Below are 26,298 nucleotides of genomic sequence, written 5' to 3'. Positions count from 1 at the left end.
AATGGTACAGAGTTTGTTGTATTCACAGATCCTGGGTATGGATTAAAATGATTCCTTTGTTCATCACTCCAGTCCCTGTTCAGATACATACGTACCTGTAAAATTAATAACCATGCCAGTAGTTGGAAAATACAGAAAATTTAAGAACTGTTATTTGCTGACTATTTTATTACAGGCAGGTCATCTTGCTTGTACTGGAGAAAAAGATTGGGGACTTCAATATAACCAAGGGGCATGGCACATTTGTTTTGATAAGGCACATAACTTGTGAATGTTTGCCAAGATTTTTGACCGGTTATTGAGTAACACAAGGAAGGGAACGATTCTTTCCTTGAATCCATTTAGTGTCTCTGTGAGCTACAGGTAATATTTGTAGTGCAAATCTGTGGGATTATGCAATACATTGTGAGCCTATTTTCTTGAAGGATTTTGGTCTAAATGTGAAATGGCAAGGGCAACAACAGCCCCTACGGCAAGACAATGTACCCAACACTAGTCATAGGTGACTGTATAGTCAGGCATACTGATGTCCCACTCACCAGGCTGAACAAGGAGAAAATTACAGTCAGCTGCCTGTCGGGTGCCAGGATCCGCCACATAATGCATGCACTCAAGTCACTCCACAACAAGTACAAATACGCCTCTGTCATTGTCCATGCTGGAGTGAATGACTTGAGACGTACCTCCCTGGACTACATGAAAAGAGACATGGAAGAGCTCCTAGATCATGTGACCCAGGCAGGTATGACCCTAGCCCTGAGTAGCATCCTGCCTTCACCCAGAATGATACCACAGTATAAGGACAAAATGATTGACTTCAACAATTGGCTAAGCTTCTGGTGTCATTCAAAGGGGATCCAGTCTTTGTCTGCCTGGGAAGACATGATCGACAAACCACGATGCTTTGCCAGAGATGGTCTGCACCTGTCACCCCTGGGATTCAGGTTACTGGCTAAAGCTCTTGCCACCCCCATAGTGCCTTTTTTAGGCAAGGTTCAAAGGATAAAACCACCACCGTAACAGATACAAGCATGCAAAATCTGAAGGTAATGCTAGAAGTCTAAACCTCAAAATGCACTCTCTCGAGGCACTCCTAAAAATGGAGAACATCGATATCTGTGCAGTAACTATGACCTGATTCAAGGCTCCAGAGAGCACCCCTGCAATACCAGGCTACAATCCTTACCACACTTTTCGGCCACAAAACCAAGACCGAAACACTAAAGGTGGAGGAGTGTCTATATTCCCCAAAGATATTCACACCTCCAGGCTAGTTGCCCAACACAATGCATCTGAAATTCTCCAGGTGCAACTAACACTAGGTAAGACTGAAATCCAAATTGTAGCTTGCTACAGATCTCCCACCATGCCTCAAGATTCTCACTATACCTTTCTAAACATACTGGAAAATATTAAGATACAACCTAATTACTGGGTGATTTCAACTACCCTGCCATTAACTGGGAAAACTACTCTGGTACCAGCTCCTTTTCATAACGGTTCTTGGAATTCATAAATTCCAACACCCTGGATCAACTAATCCATTGTCCCACCAGGGGCTCCAATATCCTAGACCTGGTCATTACCAACATGGGAGATAGATGCTCCACACCCGTGGTCACCCCCTCATTGGTCAGGACTGACCATAAGCAAATCACCCTTGACATCCACATCCCAACCCCACCCCCCCAGTAAGGAGACCTCCTTAAAAAACTTCTCCAAAGCCAACTTCATGCTACTGAAGTCAGAAGTGACAAACTTCGACACCCACGCAGATCTGGGAGTTCGATTGCAGAATCCTACACTAAGACACAACGAGCACATCCACTTGTGCATGAATCATGCCATCCCAAATAGAACCAAGATGCTCTTCTCCAAAAAAAAAAAAAGGAAGCCAATCTGGTGGTCCCCTGCTATAAACAAACTATACAACAAAAGGAAGAAATTGTTGCAGAAAAGAGGAAAATCCCAGGATGCAAAAAACTCCCTAACCAGCCTTAGTAAGAAGCTGAGATCCCTCATAAAATCTTCAAAAGCTAGTTACAAAAAAAAATTGCCAATGACTCCAAAGACAACCACAAGGCATTCTATAGTGGTCAAGAATCTAAATGTCAATGCTCATATCTGCTCTGAGCTACAACAAAATGGCATTAAATATACTGATCCCAAGGATATTGCCAATATCCTGGCAGACTGATTTAGTGCCAACTTCACCCTCCTCTCACCCCCTAAAGGGCCCATTTCAATACCAAAGGATTGCCAAATTCCAGAATCACGGCCACACAAGTAGAAACCGCACTCTCCAATGCTAGGAATACAGCATCCATGGGAGCAGATAACATCCCGGGCTGTATACTACATGAACTACAAAATGAACTGGCACCTCACTAAGTGTCATGTTTAGTCATAGCCTCACCTCAGGCTTCGTGCCCACTGAGTGGCGCACAGCTACAGTTATCCCGCTCCACAAGGGAGGATCCACCTTGGATCCCAGGAACTATCATTCCATCAGTCTGACAAGCCTGATCTGCAAGATCATGGAACTTATAAACAAAGACATTGGCAACCTTCAAACACTGGACCCCACCCAGTTTGGGTTTGTGAAGGGCCAATCTTGTCTCCTGAATCTGATTGACTTCTTCAAATCAGTCTCCAGAGCTGTGGACGAGGGTAAGGCAGTCCACACAGCCTATCTGGATCTTGCCAAGGCCTTCGACACCATCCCCCACTCTGGAATCATAGATAAACTTACTAAGCTGGGCATAAATCTGTACATCACGATGGGTTGCCAACTGGCTTACTGACAGAACCCAGACTGTAAAAGTAGCCGACTCCAAATCCAGCTCCAGACAAGTGGAGAACCTCAGGGTTCAGTCCTGGGACCACTCTTGTTTGGCATCTACTTCTCTGAAGTACAGGCCAACACTAAGGGACTCTGGCTAACAAAGTTCACAGATGACTGCCAACTGGGAGCCATTATTGAATCTCCAAATGATGTGGATATTCTACAAAAGGGCCTTACAGAAACAGATGCCTGGTGCCAGAGCCATGGGCTCAAGCTTAATGCCAAGAAATGTATAGTTATCTCCTTTGGAAAAAAATGTGTACCTATGAATTACCACAGAGATGGCAGGACACTAAACATCGAAAGTATGAGGAGAGACTTAGGGACACAGGTGGACAGTGGTCTCACTTTTGATAACCACATTGCCACAACAGTCAGGAAATCCTATGTGGCACACCTCATCACCAAGGGCTTTTCATCCAGAAAAAAGGAAGTCATTGTCCCACTGTACTCATCCCTCATTAGACCCATTATAGAGTATAATGCCCAGTTTGGTATGTACCTCACAAGACATCTGCAACAGCTGGAAAGGCCACAGAAATACCTCACTAAAAGAATCACAGGCCTAAAGCAGATGCCATATGCTGACTGTCTAAAAAAAAAAAAAAAAACTCCAGCTATACTCTGTGGCATATCATCTACTCAGAGGTGAACTCTGCTTAACATACTAGGCCATGCCAAACCCTGAGCTGTTAGACATGCTCCATTTAAAGAAATCCCAATCCCTCAGAGCCACACGCTCCAGGGATCTAAACCTTGTCATCACAATGAATAAAACATGCTGGAGGGATAGGTTCCTGACCCAGAGACTCCCCATACTCTGGAATAGACTGCCCATACATGTCAAGCAGAGCACCTCATTGGCTCTCTTCAAAAGGAACCTTGATGATTGGATGGGAGATAGGAAATTCACCCCGGGGATCATGTCAGTCGCCCTGCTAGACAGGGGTCCAGAGAAGTAAATACTCTGGAAAGAAATCCAGGGAATTGTTATGGCTAGGCTTGCATAGGCCCTAGGACCAATAGACCTCTGCAAGTTTGGAGATGGGTGAAACCTTAATTTTTGGTTTTAAAGAGGAAACCTTTGTTTAATTATGTGTAGCAAGTTTAAATAATGGCAGTTAAAGGCATGTTTGATTTCATAGGATCATAGGAAGTTGATAGGCTATTGGCCCTGAGGCCCTTAAAAGCCTAGCCAAGAATTTAGCCCATGTTCCAACAAGTCAGCACCCAATGCCCCTGTCCGGGAAGGACACAGGTGGAATCCCAGGGGTGTATTTTCTGTTCCCCATCCAGTCATCAAGGTTGTGCTTCAAATATCTGGGTATCGCTGGATTAGAATACTATACACCATCACACAATCTACCTGCCCTAGTCGTTTCAGCCACAGAGACTGCTCAAAGTCCAGTACTTCCCAGAGGTCCATCATGGTTAAATTTATTTCATATCAGGATAAAGAACTGGTACTGAAACCTGCCTGGGCTAAGTCACCACTTAAAAGCAGCAGGAAATATTTGTTTTGATGACGACTATTCAGCAAAAGTGATGTCTAAAAGGAAACCATTCCTTCCCCTTATAAAAGAACTTAATAAAAAGCAGATAAAAGTACATTTAACTGTTCCGGCCAGGCTGAAGACTTCCTTTTTAATGGGGTTAAATTCTTTAAAGATCTTGGCCTTCCATTGTCATATCTAGTTTGTAGAGAGAATATGGACTGGTCTATTATATACTTGAGATAATTGAGAAAGAAGGGAAAAACAAAGAGCTTTTATTTACAAAGGAAATAAGAGGTCAAGGATTTTTACATAAACAAGCTTAGTTTTACTTTACATATCTTTACCAGCAAACGATGAACACGCTCAACAAATAGAGATCAAAAAACTCAACAAGCAGTCCACTAATGTTAGGTAATTTAATTCTTTTTTCTGTCTTATGCTTGTCTAATTTACAGATAAGACTTAAATCATGACAAAATATTAGTTTCCCTTAAATGAAGCATACAGCATTTATACTAGTATATGATATAAAGGGCTGCATACAGAATTGCTTACTCAGGAACTAATGCATACTTTATATTTGACACAGCCGAATTTAAAGTTAATGCACATAAAACTGCAGTCACCTACTGAAGGGAGACACTGAGTGACATTTCATAGTTTGTTATAAAAAAGAAGAGACATCAGTGTTAAATTAAAACTGCTACTTAAAAATGGTACACTAAAAGCAATGACAAACATTTTCACATAAGTGTGGAAGCAACTAAATGTAATCATTAACTACAGTAACATTAGAAAAGCTGTTTCATTAATACTAATAGTAAAACCTAAAAGCTGTCTTCCTAGTGCACAGATTTCAATATGTTACCGTTCTACTTAATAGAATGATTTAGAATGTGCTGGAATGGGGGAGGGGAGGGATTGCAATTGCTATGGATGTGTGTTTTGATGTATAACAGTGGAAAGACTGTGTAGTTTTGAATGGCTATTCATAGATGAAATGTTCAGGTTCAACATGAAAGAAATGGAAATTGTTGTGACTGATGGGTTATCCCTGCATGAGGTGCTTCTGTGGTAGATATGAAGACATCCCTCTCCATAGCTTGATCTTTACTTCATTTAGAACACATGAAGCCTTCTCTGGTAAACAGCTAGAGTTCAGCTGGAATCCCCACCTAAACAAGAGAACAGAGCTGTTCATGTTCAGAAACTGAGAGGTAGTGCTAGTGTTAAGAAAAAGTTTTAAAAACATACTGTTATTTGTCTTTTTCCTGTTTTTGCAAAGTGAACATGTTATTTGTTGGGATATATGCCTATCAAAGATGGGCCTCATCTGTGAACAAAATGCAGCATTGCTTATGAACCTGAATGATTGATATCTGTTTTCTGCATTTCAGAATAAAGAGATTTGGTTATAGCTCAGTGAAGCCTGGGATAAGGACGCACGGCCGAGTAAGAGTTAATTTACTAGGGCAGGCTGTGTGTCCTGGAAAATTTGAGCTACCGTTGTTGAAATGAACATTCTGTACTTCTTGAACATTCTATACTAGCTGTGGGTTTGAGGTAATTTGTGATCAACATGCTTTTCATAGCCAACTGTCAGAAATGTAACAAAAAGTTGTTTTGCTTGCAGTATAAAAGTTGATGTCAGTAAACAACTTGATCAGATCAGTCCAGACCGGACACTTGGCCAACATGCTGTGTAATCTGGTTAGCTGCTAATAAAGGAAAATTCATCACCTGAGGCAGATGCGACTCGTTTGAATTTTTTTCTTCTGACAGTTAGAAGGTTAATTGCAATAAAAGACAGAATCTTTTAAGTATGCATTAGCTCAAATTTCACTGCAACTATAGTTAAACATACAAACTGGCATTGAAGGGGGGGAAATTACACCATGTACTGTGAAATGCCGCTGAATCACTTACAAATGCCTTCTACCAGCACCTGCAGGACTGCATGGACAAGGCAATCCCAAGCAAAACAAAGACTCTTTGTACCAAAGGCAAGCGTCCAGTCTGGTGGACCCCAGCCATAAACAAACTCTACAACAAAAGGAGGAAGCTACTACAAGATAGAGCAAAATCCTTAAAAGGTAAGACACCCTTGATCACTATAAGTAAAAAACTAAGAGCTCTCATAAAATCATCCAAAGCAAATTGAGAGAAAAATAGCTAAAGACTCAAAAGACAATCATAAGGCCTTCTTTAGCTATGTTAGAAACCTGGGAGGAAACTCCCAGATATGCTCAGAACTAGTTCAAAATGATGTGAAGATTACTGATCCTACAGACATTGCCAACATACTGGCTGACAGGTTCAGTGCAAACTCCCCCCCCTGCCCCCCAAAAGGAGAGATATCTATACCAAACGATTGCAGCCCCCAAACATCTCTAACGCCCAAGTGAGAACTGCTCTCTCCAAAGCAAAAAACACAGCATCCATGGGACCTGATGGTGTCCCCGGCTGTGTGCTCCACAAACTCAACGAGGAATTAAACCCACAGCTAGGACAGCTGTTTAATCATAGTCTTACCTCTGGATACGTACCCAGGGAGTGGCGCACTGCAACTGTGGTCCCACTTCACAAAGGCGGTGCCTCCACCGACCCTGGAAATTACCGGCCCATTAGCTTGACAAGCCTTATCTGCAAAGCCATGGAGAGGATCATAATGGACCTCATAAACAAAGACATAGGGAATTTGCAGACTTTGGATCCAACCCAGTTTGGCTTTGTCAAAGGCAGATCATGCCTTTTAAACTTGGTTGACTTTTTCAAAACAGTCACCAAAGCCATTGACGAGGGAAAGGCAGTCCATACAGCCTACCTAGACCTGGCGAAGGCTTTCGATACAATACCTCACTCGGGTATCATTGAAAAACTCATCAGCTTAAATGTTAACCCATACATCACAAGATGGGTTGCAAACTGGCTGAGTGACAGAACCCACAGGGTCAGAGTTGCTGGCGCCATGTCAGACTCAAAGCCTGTCACAAGTGGTGTCCCACAGGGCTCAGTCCTGGGCCCACTCTTGTTTGGCATCTACTTTTCCGAAGTACAAGCAAACACAGGAGGGTTATGGCTAACAAAGTTTGCAGATGACTGCAAACTGGGCGCCATAGTAGAAAACACATCTGACACAGATATCCTTCAGAAGGGTCTCACAGAAACGGATAACTGGTGCCAGAGCCATGGCCTAAAGTTAAATGCCAAAAAATGCATAGTCATACCCTTCGGGAAAAACAAGGTTACCCCTAGCTACCAAATAGGTGGCAATCCACTGAGCACAGAAGAAGTTATCAGGGACCTGGGGACCCAGGTTGATAGTAGTCGGTCATTCGACACCCATGTAGCTAAAGTAGTTAGGAAGACCTTCTACATTGCCCACCTTATCATGAAGGGATTCTCATCTAGATCAAGGGAGGTCATAGTCTCCCTATACTCATCACTCATCAGACCAATGATGGAGTACAATGCCCCATTCGGAATGTATCTGACCCGGCACTTGCAGCAGCTGGAGAGGCCACAAAAGTTCCTCACCAAAAGGATAAAGGGTCTCAAAAATCTGTCCTATGCTGCCCGACTGAAAGAACTCCAGCTCTATTCAGTCGCTTACCGCTTGCTCAGAGGTGACCTTTGCCTAACATACAAGGCCATGTCAAACCCAGATTTGATGAATATGCTTCACCTCAAAAAATCTAGATCCGTCTGAACCACAAGGGTGGGAGACTTAAACCTAGACACGGCTATTAATAGGACGTGCTGGAGGGATAGATTCATCACCCAAAGACTCCCTATGCTGTGGAACAAAATCCCGGTATATGTGAGGCAGAGCACCTCGCTGGCCTTGTTCAAGAGAAATCTTGACCAATGGATGGGAGATTGCAGATATACCCCAGGGATTACCTCATGTCACTGCTCGACAGAGGCACAGCAAAATAATGGGTATAGTTCCCCATACTAAAGGGGTGGCGTAAGCCACAAAACGATGGGCTAGGCTTGTAAATGTCCTCGGGCAGATAGCCTAGTATGAACCTATTTGAAAGTAAGCATTTGAATCTGCTTTATCCCTTCCCATTGTATAACCAACAGGTCCTGTTTAGCTAGTTTCCACTGTTTTGTTTGCAAAAGTGTGATGCCAAATCTCCTGAGACAGCCAGTGTCAATGGCCTGCCCTCCTTAAAGGGAGAGTGTCAAGATTCCCAGTAGCTCTCATTGTTTTGATTTAGCTGGTAGGTCAGGTGATCTTATTGTTTACATTCAGACAGCTTTGTGTGATGGCTCAGGTTTCAGTACCTTGGGGGAAGGGTAATTTGCACTTAGGAAATGCTAACAGTTTCCTTTAAACCTCCCACAGGATAGCTTAATTTACTTAGAAATACTCTTTTTATTTAGTTGTGGCAAGTTTTATTGTAGCTTCTGCTGGTTGCAGTACTACCCCATCTTTGCTCATATGTGGTTTGCCTCAGTGCTGGATATTGCCCAAGCTGGATAATCTGGAGTTTTACAGGAGTCTTCTGGCAGAATGGTTGAGACTATGAAAACAGTAGTCAAGAAAAATGTGTACAGTCATTGGAGTCCAATAAAAGATTTTTCCATTAGTCAAAAGAAATCTTTAGAGATTAACACATACTAATTTAAACATTAATGTTATACTTGTGTTCAATATTTCACTTTTTGATAACCCCCACAAAATATATCTACACGTGTATTACATATTCAGTTCCCTGCTCACAGACACATTTGTTTTGTGAGGCTACAATTTCAATTGTTATGTATCCTGAAAGATATCAGTTGCCACAATGGGCAAGGTCTTTACCTCCCATCCCATGCACAATGGTCAAGGTCTTCACCTCCCATGCACAAGATAAAGTAAGGTTAGAGCCTGATTACCAGCCAATGGGTGGTTTGGAGTTTGCATGTTCACCCTGTCTCTCTGTGGAGATCCTCCCACCTCTGAAAAACATGCTGAGTGTTTCCATATCGAACTCCCCAATGAGTGAAACTATGGGCAGCAGCACAGACAGTACATGGTGCCTACAGATCAACCACTTTGGGCATCTACTGTGGTGTGCAGTATCCTCAATATAGGAGGATGGAGATCACAGACTGCTTCGTGGCAGGGCTAGCCACAGTGTAAAATGTGATTTGGTCATATTGACTAATGTTACTAAAATGGGCTTGGGTAGTTACTTCTGATAAGTGGGGTTGAGGAACTGGCCTACTCCAACCTATGCCAGAGACCCATGCAGGTGGCCCAGTGTGGGTCAATAAGCTACTGGCCAGTGTCTATTTGCACAGCCTGGGTTACCTGGAATAGAGCCATTGAGCAAAAGTTGGATGTAAAATCAACCTACTAAACATGAACTGAGACTTGGGTTGAGGAACTGGCCTACTCCAACCTATGCCAGAGACCCATGCAGGTGGCCCAGTGTGGGTCAATAAGCTACTGGCCAGTGTCTATTTGCACAGCCTGGGTTACCTGGAATAGAGCCATTGAGCAAAAGTTGGATGTAAAATCAACCTACTAAACATGAACTGAGACTTGCCACACAATGTAAATACAGAGGACACTGAACATCCTATGCATTCAAGATGGCAGTCAGACTCCAGCCTAATGATAGGCTGATCCCCATGCCACACAGCAGGGGTGGGATAGCTAAGAAACCAGTACATTCAAGACAGCAATAGCAGGACAACAGATATGCACATATCGGTCTGGCAAAAGGCTCAATAGTAGCCAATATGGTTTTAGAAAAAGAGTCACAAGATCACATACAAGAGTGGCCAACATGCAATTCAGGTGGACTTCCTCTTAGTAAGAAAAGGGCACTGGGATATAATCAATGATTTCAAAGTCACCTCTAGGGAAAACAGACATCGGTCAGAGACATGGAAGTTGACTGCAGAGCAAGTACAACATCAAGGCTTTAGCCTTCCCAAAGAAGAGGAGGAGGAAATAGATGGAGGTGAAGAATGGCAGTACCTCAAAACAGCATGAGGACTACAGAACTGATATGTGGCCAAGCCAGGTATGGAAATAAGGTACATAAAGAAAGCTGGTGGCACTGGAATGCCGAAATCCAGGCAGTCAAAACAACGCAGTCCAAGAAGTAAAAAAAAAAAAAAAAAAAGAAGATTGCAGGAAAAAGTAGGAGATTAAGACCCAACCAGGCTAGGAAGGAATCCTGGATTGGCTAACAAACAAAAAAAGCTAGTTGAAATAGCAAATAACAGGGTCAGAGGCACTACCAGCTTATTCTGGATTGGCTAACAAAAAACAAAAACACTAGTTGAAATAGCAAAATAACAGGGTTGGAGGCACTCTACCAGCTTCTGGAAAGTGACTCAGTAGGTGGCACAAAAACTATCAGACTGCAAGCCAAGACACTAAGATAAAGATAAATTACCCTTCATACAGAATGCCAGCAACAACTTGCTCACCAACCAGCGGACATCAAAGGCAAGAGTATTTCAGCAGCTTCTGAATGAAGGAAACCCCACAGAAGCTGGTACTGTTAGCCTACAATGAGAGAGGAGGAGTCACACCAGATGTGATAAACATGCTAGGGGAGAAATGGCTCCTGATGGTACTCATGGCAACAAGGATTGAAGGTGCATCCCAGATGACGGGAGAATAAAAGGTGCATCCCAGATGACGGGAGAATAAGCATACTCCTGCCAGTGTACAATAACAAAGGGGACATCCACAACTGTGGGCAGTTCAGAGGTATCAATCTCCTGTCACATTGCATGAAAGGTCTGGAGAGGGTGATTTATAAACAGATACGCACAGTAATTGAACATAAGATGAGAGATTAGCAGTTCAGATTCAGATCAGGATGCTGCACAACTGACCTGCAGTCAGACAAGTAGTTAAGAAGCTAGAGATGAGGAAATAGTCCAAATGGGCATTCCTAGACTTTGAGGAAGCATATGACAAAGGTCCCAAGAAAGCTGATCTGGGCAGTACTACAGTAGTTCAAAGTCCCAGAAACATTGGTAGAATTAGAGCAAGTCCCAGAAACATTGGTATAATTAGTGCAGGCTATGTACAAGGACCCAATAACTCAAGTACAAAACAGTGTTCGGTGTTACAGAGGGGTTCCCAGGGGGAGTGGGTGTGCACCAAGGTTCAGCTCTGAGCCCACTGCTGTTCATACCAGTGATGGGCTACATTAGCCAACAGGTCAGAGAGGACAAATCAAGAAAGTTGTATGCAGACAATGTGGCATAGCAAGGAGAACTTTAGTTTTACATTCTATTACCCTATCCTTTGAAGGCACATGGGATGAAACCAAGCACAGATAAACAATGGTAATGGCAGCAAATAGGAGAAATCAGAAGAAGCTGAGAATTGATATAGAAGTGAAGATAGTAAAACAGGTAAATAGCTTCAATTATCTGGGAGGGGTGATAAGGGAAGTCTGAACGAAGAGGTCAAAGCTAGAATCAGAGGGGCTGCAACCAACTGGCATAGTGCGTCAGGTATAGTCTATGACAGAAGAATGCCAAAGAAGCTGAAAAGTAAGGTGTACGAGACTGTGGTGTGACCAGTACTACTGTATGGTACAGAAACATGGGTAGTAAAGGCAGAGCAGTTGAGGAAGCTAGAGATTATGGAGATGAAGTGCATGAGATGGGTGGTAGGATGCACACTGTGGGACAGATGAAGAAATGAGGAGAGAAGCCAAAGTAGCTCTAATTGCAGAAAAGATAAAAGGGAACAGATTATGGTGGTTTGGACACATGCAGAAAAGCAAAAGAAAAAAAGAATCTGGTGAAGATTTGGGACAGAGAGGAAGAAGAAAGGAGGATGGATTGTGTGAAAGAAGATCTGAAACACTAAGGCACAAGTGAAGGCAGGAGTAACAGTGAATCAAGAGAAATGGCAACAGTTAACCAACACCCTGATCTCATGTAGAAAACGGGGCTGATGATTTTATATATAGATATTTATAGAAGAGTACAGAGCAGAACAGTGGTTTGACAGAAAAGTGTTCATATTTATGGGATAAGATTCGTAAGGAGACTGTGGGAATGTAAATGATAATCTGCATAGACATTCTGATATTCTGTTTGGAGGAAAAATATCTGCATTTACTATTTGTTCACTGGATAGGCGAGGACCCCCTTTTTCACCATGACTCAAACTGGTACATAAATGGAGAGAAAGTGCAGCAACGGTACAAGATGTACTGAGACAGTATGTGGTACGACAACTTGCAACATCAGGTATAATTTACAATCATAGAGCAGTATCCTCAAAGATGCAAAGCATACTACTTGTACTAATCAGATTCACACAGTGCATGCTCTATGTATTACTTAAACTAATCACACACACACAATCAAAAAAGATTCAAAATACACATAGAATAAATCAGTAAAACAAGCGCAACACAAGTATTCATGCACAGCGCAATGATTCAGTCAGGAAAACAGAAAGTCTGCTTGTGCAAGTACGACTACACAGCATTTGACAGGTGTACTTTGTGTGGGTGTATATTAATCATAATAAAACAGTCCAAGTGTAACAGTGATGAAAAGATAATACACCCCTTCACTTACCCACAGTCTAAACCAATTACATTCATAGACAATGTTACAATGCTTAACAAGCTGAAATCTGAATGTACCATAGTCCAGTTTAAAAGGTTTCACGCTGCAGGTAGGCTGGTTTCCGAGGGCCACCACCGAAATTAACTCATTCGTGGCAGTGCTCCGCTCCTGTAACCTCATAGGGAAGTACAGAGTCTTTCACAAGTAACTCAGACTAAGGGAGGCCAGTAGTTTAGAAAGCCAATCCTGACAGCAAGGCCTGTCGTAAGGTTGCCTTGGGTGTAGCCACTGTCCAATTCATGCTGCATCTGACAGTATTTCCTAGGACCAGATAAGTTACAGATATTTGTTCTTTGTATAAGTACAGATATTTGTTCTTTGTATAAGAAGGGGAATTGTTACTGCTTTAGAAGACTAGTGTTCTGCCTGTGAGAGGTTCTAGCTGACAGTCAAATATTATAGCAATAACCCACGCCTGGGTGTGGGTAATGCTGGATTTACCCACGGTTGGTGTGGTTTGGTCACGAGGGCGAAGCCCAAGTGGCCAAACAAAGCCAACCGTGGGTAAATCCAGCATTACCCACACCCAGTAGTGGGTTATTGCTATTATAGAATGACATTTAAGAAAAAAATAATTAATTACTTTTTTTAAATAAATGACATTGTATCCTCCTTGCTGCCCTTCCTCAGCAGTCTGGTATTCTGCGGCAGCTCTGATGTACTGCGCATGCGTATGCCTACGCAGTACATCAGAGCTGTGGGCAAAAGCAATGGAGAAATCAAGATCTCCGTTGCTTTTCCAAACTGTTTCGCTATGTTAAACTGGTTTAACATAGCGAGACAGCTTTAAAAAAAGCAACGTAGAATCTCCGTTGCTTTATTTAAAGCTATCTCGCTATGTTAAACTCATTTAACATAGCGAGACAGTGTGAAGCAACGGAGATCTTGCTTTCTCCGTTGCTGTAAAAAAAAAAAAGTTATAGTAATGGAAACCTTTTTTCCATTACTATAACTCTGATTTAAAACGTGCACGCTGACCAATCAGCGTGCACATTTTTGCATATTAATAGGGGGTCGTTGTATAATTGGTTATAAATAATACTCTCTAGCAGCTTGCCATGGGGCAAAGGCTTGTAGCTTGCCATGGGGCAAAAGCTTGCAGCTTGCCATGGGGCAAAGGGCTTGCTTTAAGTCTGCCTCAACGACTCCACCCCAAGATGTAGCATTGGAGAGGCAAATTAAGGCACATCTGAGGGAAGGGCCTGTGCTTAGAAACAAATTAAAAATGGTGGCCAAGGGTATGACCATCATGGACCCAGCCACCCAGAGGCAGGCATGGTGAAGATGCAAGAATCTGGTCAAGAAGCACTTTGCCAAGAAGCAGAATGCAGCTTGAAATCAAGTCTTAACCAGGGAGGTTTCCTTGCAAGTAACAAGATATAGGAGCAGGTGTCAGTCTGTACAATGTCATTGGAAGAGCCAGTGCTGACAGGGTCAGCTGACATTTCACTTTGACAAGATGGATGGGACTTCTAGGGCTTCTGTCAAGAATCACAGGGAGGTTGGCATAATGGTCAAGTTGTTTACCTTGCAGACACAAGGTGCAGTGTTTGATTCTCACAAGGGGTGGCTGTCTAGGCTTAAAATGGTCCACAAGGGCAGTTAGGCTAGTACTAAGCTATGAACTTATGAACCTGCCCATTTCCTATGACACTGCATTAATACCAATTGAAAGGCATTTAACAGCCATCTCAAAGAATTTGAGCAACTTCAATTTTTCCAACCTCTGATGCAGGCTGTTGGCAGAGTTCGTCACAATCCTACTTCTAAGTAAGAAGGTTCTAATAGTTAATCATGAATTTTAATTTTCCACAGTCGCAAGGCAGTCAGCAGCTATAAAATAAGAGGCAGTAAATGACACAAGAACATACACATTAAGGTGGTAAGAGAAGTAGGACCTGAAGGTGACATGTATTCAACACATTAAACAATTCCCTGGAATGAGCCATGGGAATAAAGCTGGGGGTTGTTTCGAACAGAGCATCAAGTATGAAGAAGGTAGTGACTTAACCGATGCTCAGTTCGATATCCTGAGCAGAGGTGGTAGGCTTGTTATTCACTTTAAGTAGGACTTGCACTTATCCAGGATTTTAGATAATATAAACAAAAAGGTTAGGTCAGAAAATACTTAACTTTATAAAATTAAGAAGCGCAAGGATAAATCCAGTCCCTGTGGTACATTTTTATTGGGGGGGGGGGGGTGTGTATGCATGAAGTATTACAATGAGACACTTTTATAGGAGAGGAAGATATAGGGTCAGGATTTTTCAGTGTTTGTAGAAGCGCTACAGAAACCTTGCATTACCATTCACCATTTATGCAGGAAGTATTTATAATATGCCAAGGCTTCATTCTTCCAGTATATCATTGAACTAACCACATACGCTGCCGTGCACCATCCTGAAATCTGTAATAACTTCCTTCCTGCAATATTTTCAGTCTGCTTTAGAAATGGTACACAGAAATTAGCCTTTAAACTGCTGTACTGCAGAACTACAGAGGGTCAAGTAGCCAAACACAAATCAAACTGCATAAAAAAAAAAATAAGACTGCATTAGAGGACTAATGTTAACATGCCACCACACTGGTAAACAAAAAGCCCCAATAAAACTTAGCAAGTCTTGCAGAAGATTACACAAGTCTATTGTGATTTTGTTTCAGACTTGGCGTTTATCCTCGCCCAGAATCCTCTAAGGTCAGTGAAGAGGCTTTCTATTTATCGATGGTACAGCAGCATTGTTAAACTTATCCCCTCTCTGTATATGTGGGGAAACACAGCACATCTAATCCCTCTTGACCCACTTCTCCCCATCTACATAATAGCTAGAGTAATCCTTTTTGACCACTGTTTTTCTGTCTAGCTATCCTGCTTTCAGTAATCACCCTACTAGGGCTGCCCATTTTAACCCTGACAGTAGTTATTCAGTCAGTGGACCATTATCTTAAAATATTCTTCTAACAGAAAGCAGCAGAAAAAGCAGAAAAAATGACACTAACCTCAACTATCAAGAATTTCACAGTGGCTACATTTTTGTCTCACATTTTTCACTTTATTCCTCATAAATGTATGATTTTATGGCAAACCACTGAGACTGAAGTCGCAAGAGACATTTCAGTTTGTCTTCATATCTCTCAGAAAATGCATGCTAGTGTAAAACCTACTATTCTAGCAACTTTCTACATTATAATAGCAATATTTAAAATATGTCCCTAATTTTGGGCCTTTGTCCCCCCCATTATTGTTTTGCCTTATGTAGAAGTCTTAAGAGTATATCTGTACTGTTGTCCGCATGTATGATTTGGCAAAATTTTATGCCGGATGCCCTTCCGGATGCAACCCTCCCCATTTATCCGGGCTTGGGACCGGCACAAAGAAATGCATTGGCTTGTGCATCCCCAGTGGCTGGGTTTGACAAGTTGACAGACGAGATCAGACAGGAGTCCCCGTGGACTATGATGTTTGCAGATGACATTGTGATCTGTAGTGAGAGTAGGGAACAGGTGGAGGATGCCCTGGAGAGATCCTCTAGAGAGGAGAGGAATGAAGGTCAGCAGGACTAAGACAGAATATATGTGTGTGTGAATGAGAAGGAGGATAGAAGAATGGTGAAGATGCAGGGAGTAGAGGTGGCGAAGGTGGATGAGTTTAACTACTTGGGGTCAACAGTTCAGAGTAATGCTGAGTGTGGAAGAGAGGTGAAGAAAAGAGTACAGGCAGGATGGAGTGGGTGGAGATGAGTGTCAGGGGTGATTTGTGACAGACGAGTACCAGTAAGAGTGAAAGGGAAGGTCTACAAGAGGTTAGTGAGACCAGCTATGTTATATGGGTTGGAGACAGTGGCATTGACAAAAAGGCAGTAGTCAAGAGCTTGATGTGGCAGAGTTGAAGATGTTAAGATTTGCACTGGGTGTGACGAGGATGGACCAGATTAGGAATAAGTATATTAGAGGGTCAGCCCAGGTTGGACAGTTTGGAGACAGTCAGAGGCAAGATTACGGTGGTTTGGACATGTGCTGAGGAGGAATGCAGAGTATATTGGGAAAAAGATGCTAAGGATGAAGCTGCCAGGTAACAGGAAAAGAGGAAGGCCCAAGATAAGGTTTATGGATGTGGTGAGAGAGGACATGCAGGTGGTTGGTGTGACAGAGCAAGATGCAGAGGACAGGAAGAAATGGAAACAGTTTATCCACTGTGGCGACCCCTAACAGGAGCAGCCGAAAGAAGTAGAAGTCTTAGAGTGAGAGTGAAAGGTTGAGGTACGTCTCCCTGAGTCCAGGGCTGAATCCCTTACAGGAGTAATGATGTCAAGTTCACCAAGAAGAAACAAAGAAAAGCTACCAGGATAAATGGAATATTGGAGAAGGAATACTAGGAGATGCATGAACCAAATCAATTCTCACTACAGGACAGGCAATAAAACGAAGACAAGACATGGGTACACAGGGCACTTAGGGGCACTGTGATGGCATATAGTTCCAGAAGGTCTACTAGATGAAGTGAAACATTTTTTTAAAGGAAAATGTAGTGAATGAATTGCACAAGATATCCAAATTGGTAATGGATATTAAAAATGCAGAAGTGCCTTCAAGAATAGCGGGTATGCACGGTAGGACAACATGCTAGTAGCAAATGAATTACAGTGACTGCATAAATGACAGTAGTTAAACCAGAACATGTAGCCAGCCTATGTATGCAAACTGGAATACAGAATACAAAAGCAGGAAGAAACACAGCAAAAACTGTACTGTTGGATTAGGAAGTAGGAAGTAGAAATACAAGTGTGATGTGTGTGGGATGGAACTAAATAGTACTGGTAGAGGCTTATTAGCAAGCAAAGTAAAACAAAGGGAGCCAGTGTGAGACAGTACTCAAGAAGGAACATATTTAAACACAACATTTTCTTACAACTAGATTGCACTTTTAAAGCTGCCCAGGTGTAAAGACTCACAGTAAATTAGGTTTTGGAGATAAACCTATAAAAAAATAAGTAAATAAATAAAATAAGCAACACACAATGCACAAGAAGCCCCAGTTAGCATGACAGCCCCAGTACCAGGCATACAATACTGAAGCCCAGTTAGCATGACCGCCCCAGTACCAGACATATAATAGCCAAGCCCAGTTAGCATGACCGCCCCAGTACCAGGCATATAATACCCAAGCCCAGTTAGCATGATCCCCCAATGCCCAATATACAGTGCACAAGTCCCAGTTCACATGACCTCCCAGGGGGTAATATGCAGCACACAAGAGAACCAGTTAGCATGCCCCCCCACACATGCAGCCTCCCCCCAAAAAAAATTTCTATAAGAAAAAAAGAATTCCAGCGACTACAGCAAGTCTAAATCTAGGGCTTAAACTACATCATACTTTTGTTTGTCAAATTGTGCATGATGACTTAACAGGAATGCCAGTCACCCCCCACCCACTCCCCCAAAGATGCAATAAACTCATTAAAACAAAGGGACTATTTTGGCCATATCTGTAGCACGGAGTTACCATAAACAAACCCATTATAATCTAACAGCAATGCAGACTACCATTAAATATTTAGGAAACTGTTCTGGTGCTCATTACCTATAAGTGAGTATAGATGTTCCCAGTTAACCTGTACCATTTCAAAACCCCACACTGAAATGCTAACATTTCAAGTTCAAGATACACCCCCCACACTGAAATGCTAACATTTCAAGTTAAAGATACAAACCTGGAACTAAATTATCAGACAGAATATAAGATTAATAACCAGCCCCCCTCCTTGGGGGAAGTATGTCAATGCAAGTATATCCCCTAGTAGACACCCCATGTGAGGACTCTATTCCAAGAGGGGCACTAGTGCCTGGCCCGTACCTGGACCATGGACAGCAGTTAGCATGATGCATGTAACAGCCGCAACTGTATATATTGGGCTTATCCCAACAGAAATGAAGAGGTTTATTACTCAAGCATTCTTTCATACAGGCTCCTTCCTGCTTCAGCTGTACACAGTTACATATAATCTGCACAAGTATAAAAGTTACATTATTTGCCCGAAAGGCATTGTTACTCCATACTTTCCCCTTTTTAATAACACAATGCATACGTGGCGTGGGGGTGCACAATGCATATGTGGCGTGGGGGTGCTCATACTCCATAGGATTTGTTTTTTTCTGCATTTGCCAGTTGGGCATACCTCAACTGTTATATAGACATAGCAGTATGATTTTAACCCTGACCTTTAGCCTTGGCCCTCAGATTAGTAATATTCCCTAAGGTCACACCTCTTCTTGGGTATGTATCTTATCATACAAAGGCAAGATTATACAAACTTTCCCCATCACTAACTACATGGTGGTCTAGAATATAAAATCCTTTCTATTGCGAAAAATGTAGTACCTCTTTCCAACCTTCTGCTATATTTAATGCTTGAAGTGCAGAGGTATGCGGTTAGTGCAGCTGCAGACAGAGCAAAGCATAACTGATATACTCTGCATGGACAGTAGCAGCTTGCAACAGCATATTCAGCCCTGCATGGACAGTAGCAGCTTGCAACAGCATATTCAGCCCTGCATGGACAGTAGCAGCTTGCGACAGCATATTCAGCCCTGCATGGACAGTAGCAGCTTGCGACAGCATATTCAGCCCTGCATGGACAGTAGCAGCTTGCGACAGCATATTCAGCCCTGCATGGACAGTAGCAGCTTGCGACAGCATATTCAGCCCTGCATGGACAGTAGCAGCTTGCGACAGCATATTCAGCCTTGCATGGACAGTAGCAGCTTGCGACAGCATATTCAGCCCTGCATGGACAGTAGCAGCTTGCGACAGCATATTCAGCCCTGCATGGACAGTAGCAGCTTGCGACAGCATATTCAGCCCTGCATGGACAGTAGCAGCTTGCGACAGCATATTCAGCCCTGTGCGGACAGTAGCAGCTTGCGACAGCATATTCAGCCCTGCGCGGACAGTAGCAGCTTGTGACAGCATATTCAGCTCTGCGCGGACAGAAATCTTTAGTCCGTTCAGAGTCAAGGAACACCCCCACCCATCTCCCTAAAACATCCAATTGCCAGATTTGTGCAGCACAAGCCTAAGCGTATTCATCACAGCTGCCGCTACATGATGGATATCTGGATAAATGCACAAGCTCCTCTTTAATAGCCTATCCTTGGCTACTCTGAACAGGAAAACAGCGGCACTGAATCTCCCAAGGGGTATAATCACAAGGCTACATAATGGAGCTGTGGTAAGCTGGAAGGTCTCAGAGGCAGCATAAGACAATCAGAGCACTCAGTCTGATGTACTGCCTTGTCTGGAAGCTAAATCTGTTTTAACATCCCCAACCATAAACTTTAAATATGTCCATCATAAACTACTGCTGAACGGTGCGCCATTGAACCCCTTTTCTGAATCAACAAGAACTAGTTCAGAGCAGCCACAAGGGTTTCCACTGCAATTTATAAAAGCTTCTAAAACCAGTTAAGTCATAATGTCTTTCCTAACAAGCAAGTACTAGCAAAGAAGTATTATAGTTTTAATAAAAGAAAAACAGGTACCCAATCACACAAGTGCACCTATAACACACTTCAAAGTTTCATGTGAGATTAATGCACCTTGTGTAATCCATACTGCATAGTACAAGTGTAGCGCTACATAAAATATAGAGCAGACATGAATTTCAAAATCACAGTTCTGAACTCCTAAGTACTATTATTTACTGTTAACATTGTCTACCCTATTCTAAGCACAGGAAAGTATCAGATCTGTATAAATCATTCACCCAATCCCACTCCAGAGGGGAAAGAAATGTAATAAATTAGGCATACCTTAAAAAAAAGCAGGCTGGCTAAATTCTTCTTTGTTAGGCAGATCTTCCAGGAATCTGTGCATGATCAGACTGATGATTCGAACCTCTGCACTCACCTTTTATTTAGTTTCTATTTCACAATAACTTATGCCTACAGTGGCCTAGCTATGCAACTAAACCAGGCATAAGTTAGGGAAAACAAAAACATTCTTATAAGTACAGGGTACTAAAAAGGAAGGTGATTGGGGGGGGGGGGGGATCCCAAAATTCTCAAGTTCAATACAACTGCTACATTGAGGAGTTTCGCTACAGTCAGATCAAATATTCATGGGTACCAACTGCAAAGCCTCTTGCTCCCAGAATACACCAATTTGTATCAAGCTAGTATTAGCCTTAGTTGTTCCACACTGAAATATTTAAATGGACATAAAAACAGCCCAGATTATTAGTATATTTGTGTTGAAGTCGCACAAGTCTTGACTAAAAACACAGGCACCTTTATTATGACCAGACATGCGGAAAAAGACAACTACTATTTTAACCAGGGTAGCCTCCATGGTTACTGCAGCGAGGAAGGCCCGTCAGTTAGATTTTGGCAAATTAAAATGAAACCGCCACCTGCAGTGAGAACAGTACATGGTTATGAAAAATGACTAGCAGGCAATGCGCTGAATTCCACATACTAGGTAACATGTTATCACACAATATACTTTCATGCTCTTTCCCAGTATTCAAAAGCATGAGAAACTTAGTAAGAGCCAAGCTAACTTAAAACTAACACTTCAAGCAAAGGCATAGCTCACGGAAACTAAATTTTGTTTCACAATGCCCCCCCCAACACACACACACACGCACACGCATGTACACACACGCATGTACGCACACACACACAACTCATTTTTGCAGCAGTCATATCAGTTGTATTTTTGAAAGCTAACAAAATCAACATAAATACTAAACAAATCTACATTACCAGTCACATCAGTTTCAACTCTTAAAATAAAGTGCATACATATGTACATCTTTTCTAAAGTCTATAAATGCACAATAAAAAATACAAGTAAATAACATTATTACAGCAACAAGATTTTAGTTCAATATAAGATCACATTAACAATTAATAAATAAAGATAAGCCAGGAGGAGTGAAACAAAACCTCAGACTAAAAGCCATTCAAACTTGCAATGCTTTCCTCCACAGCCTTATATAATCTAGTCCCAGTGGAATACAAAATACTTGCCCAGCAACCTCCCTAAACCATATAATTTAACACTTCTCAATAACTGAAATTACAAATCAGGAAAACAGCAGCAGAAAAGGTTCACCGGGTTAATCTAATTAAGTGTGAACAATTAAGCGCTAGAGACTTGGTTTTGATTTCCACAACCTCCATCTGCAGTTTCAGGGTGAGCAATGGTGTCAGAGAGCCTAGGTCAGCCTTGACAACAAAGCAAAATGAAGACAGAACTACAGTCTTCGAGCTAACAAACAATAAGCACAGAATACCTGGCCTGTTTCTGGTATTTTCCGGTATCTTCTTCTCACCATTTTTATATTCTTAACTTTGAAGTAAGTAAACTGTCTGTGTGCAGGATACAAGGATTTATACTTATTACAGTTTTCTCTATAATACACAGCAGACTTATCTACGTGCAGCATTTGTTTAAATAATGTCTTTTCCTGCAATGTGCAAATGAGAGCAACAAGTCATTAAACAATTCAACCACTGACCAATAATCACTTAGAAATAAATTTTATGTTTTCACTAAACACGCAAAAATAAAGAATTGTGCAGTAGGTAAGGTGAACATGTAAATAAATACATTCATACATATTTATTTGTATGTGCATAAGTATATATGCCTACACGTAGGCCCCATTACAGACCATTCAAGTTACACAAAGCATGCAATATAAAGATAAAAAAAAAAGGCAGTAGTAATATATTATGTGCCAAAAAAGTGTGTCACCATGAAAAGGATTTAGGGTAGGTGAGAAGAGATGAAACCGTAAGAAAAGATTAAATTTACAGCAAAGTAGTCATATGCATTTAGAGAAAAAAATACTGCCAATATAATGGCAGATGAGAGTGCAGAAACATGGGCAGTTCATCGTTTCATTCAATGTAGTGCCAAACTCTGATTCCTTTCTTCAGACACTCTCTACCCACTGATGCAACTCACTCCATGGTTCATCTCATTTTCCTCTGCTGACCAGTCAGGTAAGGAAAGAATTGTACATGCCCGCCAAGACTGCCCTTCAGTTTATGCCATACTACGTTAAATTCTCTGACCGCTTTCCATGGAAATCTGTTCTTGGTATCCATAAGCTATATCCACATCCATAATGCCATCAGTTAAAAAGTATTTCTTTATGTGACCCCACCCCACTGAGATGACCTCTTCTAGTTTGCAGATTATGCAATCTTGTGCATTTAGTCTTTGGTATGGCTCTACAAAGATGAGGCCCCCAAAACCACATAGGGTTCTCAAAACAGTTCTCGTCAATAGTTTGCACTTCAGAATAATACCCTTGTTTTTAAACACAATGCTTTCCGCTCCCACTTACACATTCCAGGATATATTATTTTGCATTTCTTTGCAGTAATCAACCTGTACATTAGTGCAATAAACATAAAGGTTACACCACTAAAGTTATCTTTAACAGTCAGCTGTAGGTAAAAGAATATGTTTATATTTCGAATATGCAAATATATTTAATCTTTTCTTTATTTTTCCTAAAACAATGGTACTAAACTTGTTAAAATTTTAAAGCGTTATTATATGTGTACCCCAAGATTTATCTGCACATTAATAAATTTTTTAAAAATGTTTTCAGAACTCTTTATCACATTGTATATTATGTTCTGTAATAATTATACAGCTTTGCAACATCTTGAACCTCTCTGTGTTTTTGTAATTGTCATTGCGCCCAAGACATGGTTAAAAAGGAGCGCAAGACCATCCCTCTTACCTACTTACCAAATAAACAAATAAATAAATAAACAAATACAAGCAGTCATATATCAGACCATTTCTGTGAATTTCTACTTTAATTTTTGTTACTGTTCAGATCCAGGTGCTTTCTTTCTTTGCAGGACTTAGTGCCCTCTGTAAAGAGGCACATGTTCCCTGTAGCCCCCTTGCAACATCACTTGCATAGACTTTAAAGGTAATGAGTTTCAGTTCTTACCCATGTGGATACCCACTGACAACCTTTATCTCTGCACTATATACACATTTACCTTCACATTCTGTGATTCACACATGCAGCTTTTTTACCTGTCTACTACCTTCCTACCCAGCTGAAGACTAACCTCTGCAGTGCTCTTTTTGTGAGACCTGGTGGTAATGTGTAAAATGACTTACAAATTCCGGATAACATACATCTACTTTGAGAGAGGAAGAGAGTGCATACAGAGAAGAGGTTAACACACTGATTGCCTGGTTTGCAAGAAACAACTTTGACCTGAATGCAAGTAAAACAAAAGAGATCAACGCAGACTACAGGAAGAGGCAAACACCCCATGCACCACTCCTGATCAATGGCGGGCTGGTGGAAAGGGTATGCAGTACCAAATTCAGCGGAGTTCATATCTCTGATCTCTCCTGGTCAGGGAACACCTGCCGGATAGTGAAGAAAGCATGCCACCGTCTCCACTTTTTGAGAAGACTCAAAAAGGTGAAACTTTTAGTTATGTACTCACCATAACTTCAGATGTTTGGGATCCATCTCGCCTACATTCTGACTGATGGGTTTGGAGCCGATCCCTCGGCTCCGACTCGGCACGCTTATGCCAAAGAGCGAAGTCTCTTATTGGCTGAGCTTATTATATCCCAGGATGCACCACTACCATTCCCCCAGATCTAGTTTGTCCGCATACATGCACACACGCACGCACTGCTTATATAACATCGTCAGATGAAACAAGATAAAACAGTAGAACTCAAAACCGTTCAATCTCTTCTGATCTCCAAGGCAGGGGGAAGGAGGGTGGGTATTAGGAATGTAGGCGAGATGGATCCCAAACATCTGAAGTTATGGTGAGTACATAACTAAAAGATGTTATGTGATCCTATCTCGCCTACATTCTGACTGATGGGACAGCGTCCCTAGCACCTGAATCCTGGGTGGCTCACTGGAAAACACTCCTGAGTACCGTGGAACCAAATGATGCTCGTCCTTTAGATGCCACATCCAATTTGTAGTGGGAAATGAAAGTGTGCGGATTGGACCAAGTAGCCGCAGCACAAATTTCCGATATAGCGAGCTTGGAATGAAAGGCTATAGAAGTAGCCATAGCTCTGGTAGAATGAGCTTTGATAGATGTTGTAAGTTGCTTATTCGAAGAAGAGTAAGCCTGAGTTATGCAATCTCTGATCCATTTTGAGATAGTAGCTTTTGTGATGGTTTGGCCCAATTTATTATCTGAGAAGGACACAAACAACTGGTCTGACTTACGAAGTTGCTGAGTCCTGTCTAAATAGAAGCGTAATTGCCTGTGAACATCCAATTTATGGAGAGTGTATTCTGCTTCATTGGAGAATTTTGGAAAGAAAACTGGTAGCTCTAGAGATTGTTGGAGACAGAAACTAGAACAGACCTTTGGGACAAAGGATGGATTAGGCCTAAGTGATACTCTATCCTTGTGGAAAATCAAGCACGGTGGCTTAATAGACAGGGCTTGAAGCTCTGAAACTCTTCTTGCAGAAGTAATTGCAACTAAGAATGCAGTTTTCCAAGACAGATATTTTAACTCGCATGTAGCAGCCGGTTCGAAAGGGGAGATGTTAATGCAAGCACCAAATCAAGATCCCACGGAGGTGCAGGATGAAAATTGGTGGTCTTAATAGGCTCGCACCTTTAATGAAAGTTTTGCATAGTCTGCTGCTCATCAAAGGAGGATCCATGGATTCGTGGAATTTAGAGATAGCCGCTAGTTGGACTTTAATAGTTGAGACAGAAGATCCCTGATTAAACAGGGATGTTAAGAATTTCAAAACCTCTGGGACAGGAGCAGTGATAGGGTCTAAGCCCTTGAGTTGAGCCCAGATAGCAAACCTCTTCCACTTACTGAGGTACAATTTGTTAGTGGTGGGTTTGTGGGCCGAAGATAAAATGTGAACAACTTCCGGGTCTAGTGTGTGCCTTCTAACTAAGGTCGGAAGTGGAGGAGCCAAGCTGTCAATTTCAAAGATTGAAGGGACTGATGCCGATGTCCCGACTGATGGATTAGTAAGTCCGGAATTAGGTCTAAGGTCCACGGATCGTCCATTGCATGCTTCTTCAGGTAAGGAAACCATATCTGACGAGGCCAGTATGGGGCAATCAGTATCATTGAAGACCCCAGTTGAGAAGCTTTTTGAATAACTTTGGGAAGAAGCGGAATTGGAGGAAAGGCATAAAGTAGCCCTGTTGGCCAAGGTTGTGCTAGAGCATCCATAGCTGGTACTCCCTGATGTGGGATCAAGGAGAAGAACCTTTGGCACTTGGTGTTCAGTGGAGTTGCGAATAGGTCGCAGCACGGCGTCCCCCATCTCCTGAAAACCTG

General features: G+C 42.0%; 1 protein-coding gene across 1 annotated transcript in view; it reads right to left on the bottom strand.

Moving 5' to 3' along the window:
* LOC122813979 (nuclear factor of activated T cells 2 interacting protein) overlaps nucleotides 1-22,310 on the bottom strand; it is a 270,404-nt gene extending 248,094 nt beyond the window's left edge. Inside the window, exon 1 of the mRNA XM_044086542.1 lies at nucleotides 22,254-22,310. Coding sequence (XP_043942477.1) covers nucleotides 22,254-22,295 — 42 coding nt within the window. The 5' untranslated portion in view covers nucleotides 22,296-22,310. The remainder of the gene's footprint in view (nucleotides 1-22,253) is intronic.
* Nucleotides 22,311-26,298: the final 3,988 nt, after the last annotated feature.

Source organism: Protopterus annectens, chromosome 10.part0, assembly GCF_019279795.1.
Source record: "Protopterus annectens isolate FY-2018-M chromosome 10.part0, PAN1.0, whole genome shotgun sequence".
NCBI classification, from domain to species: Eukaryota; Metazoa; Chordata; order Ceratodontiformes; family Protopteridae; genus Protopterus; species Protopterus annectens.
Note: the sequence above shows the minus strand (reverse complement) of the source record. Positions and strands in the feature narration are given on the sequence as shown.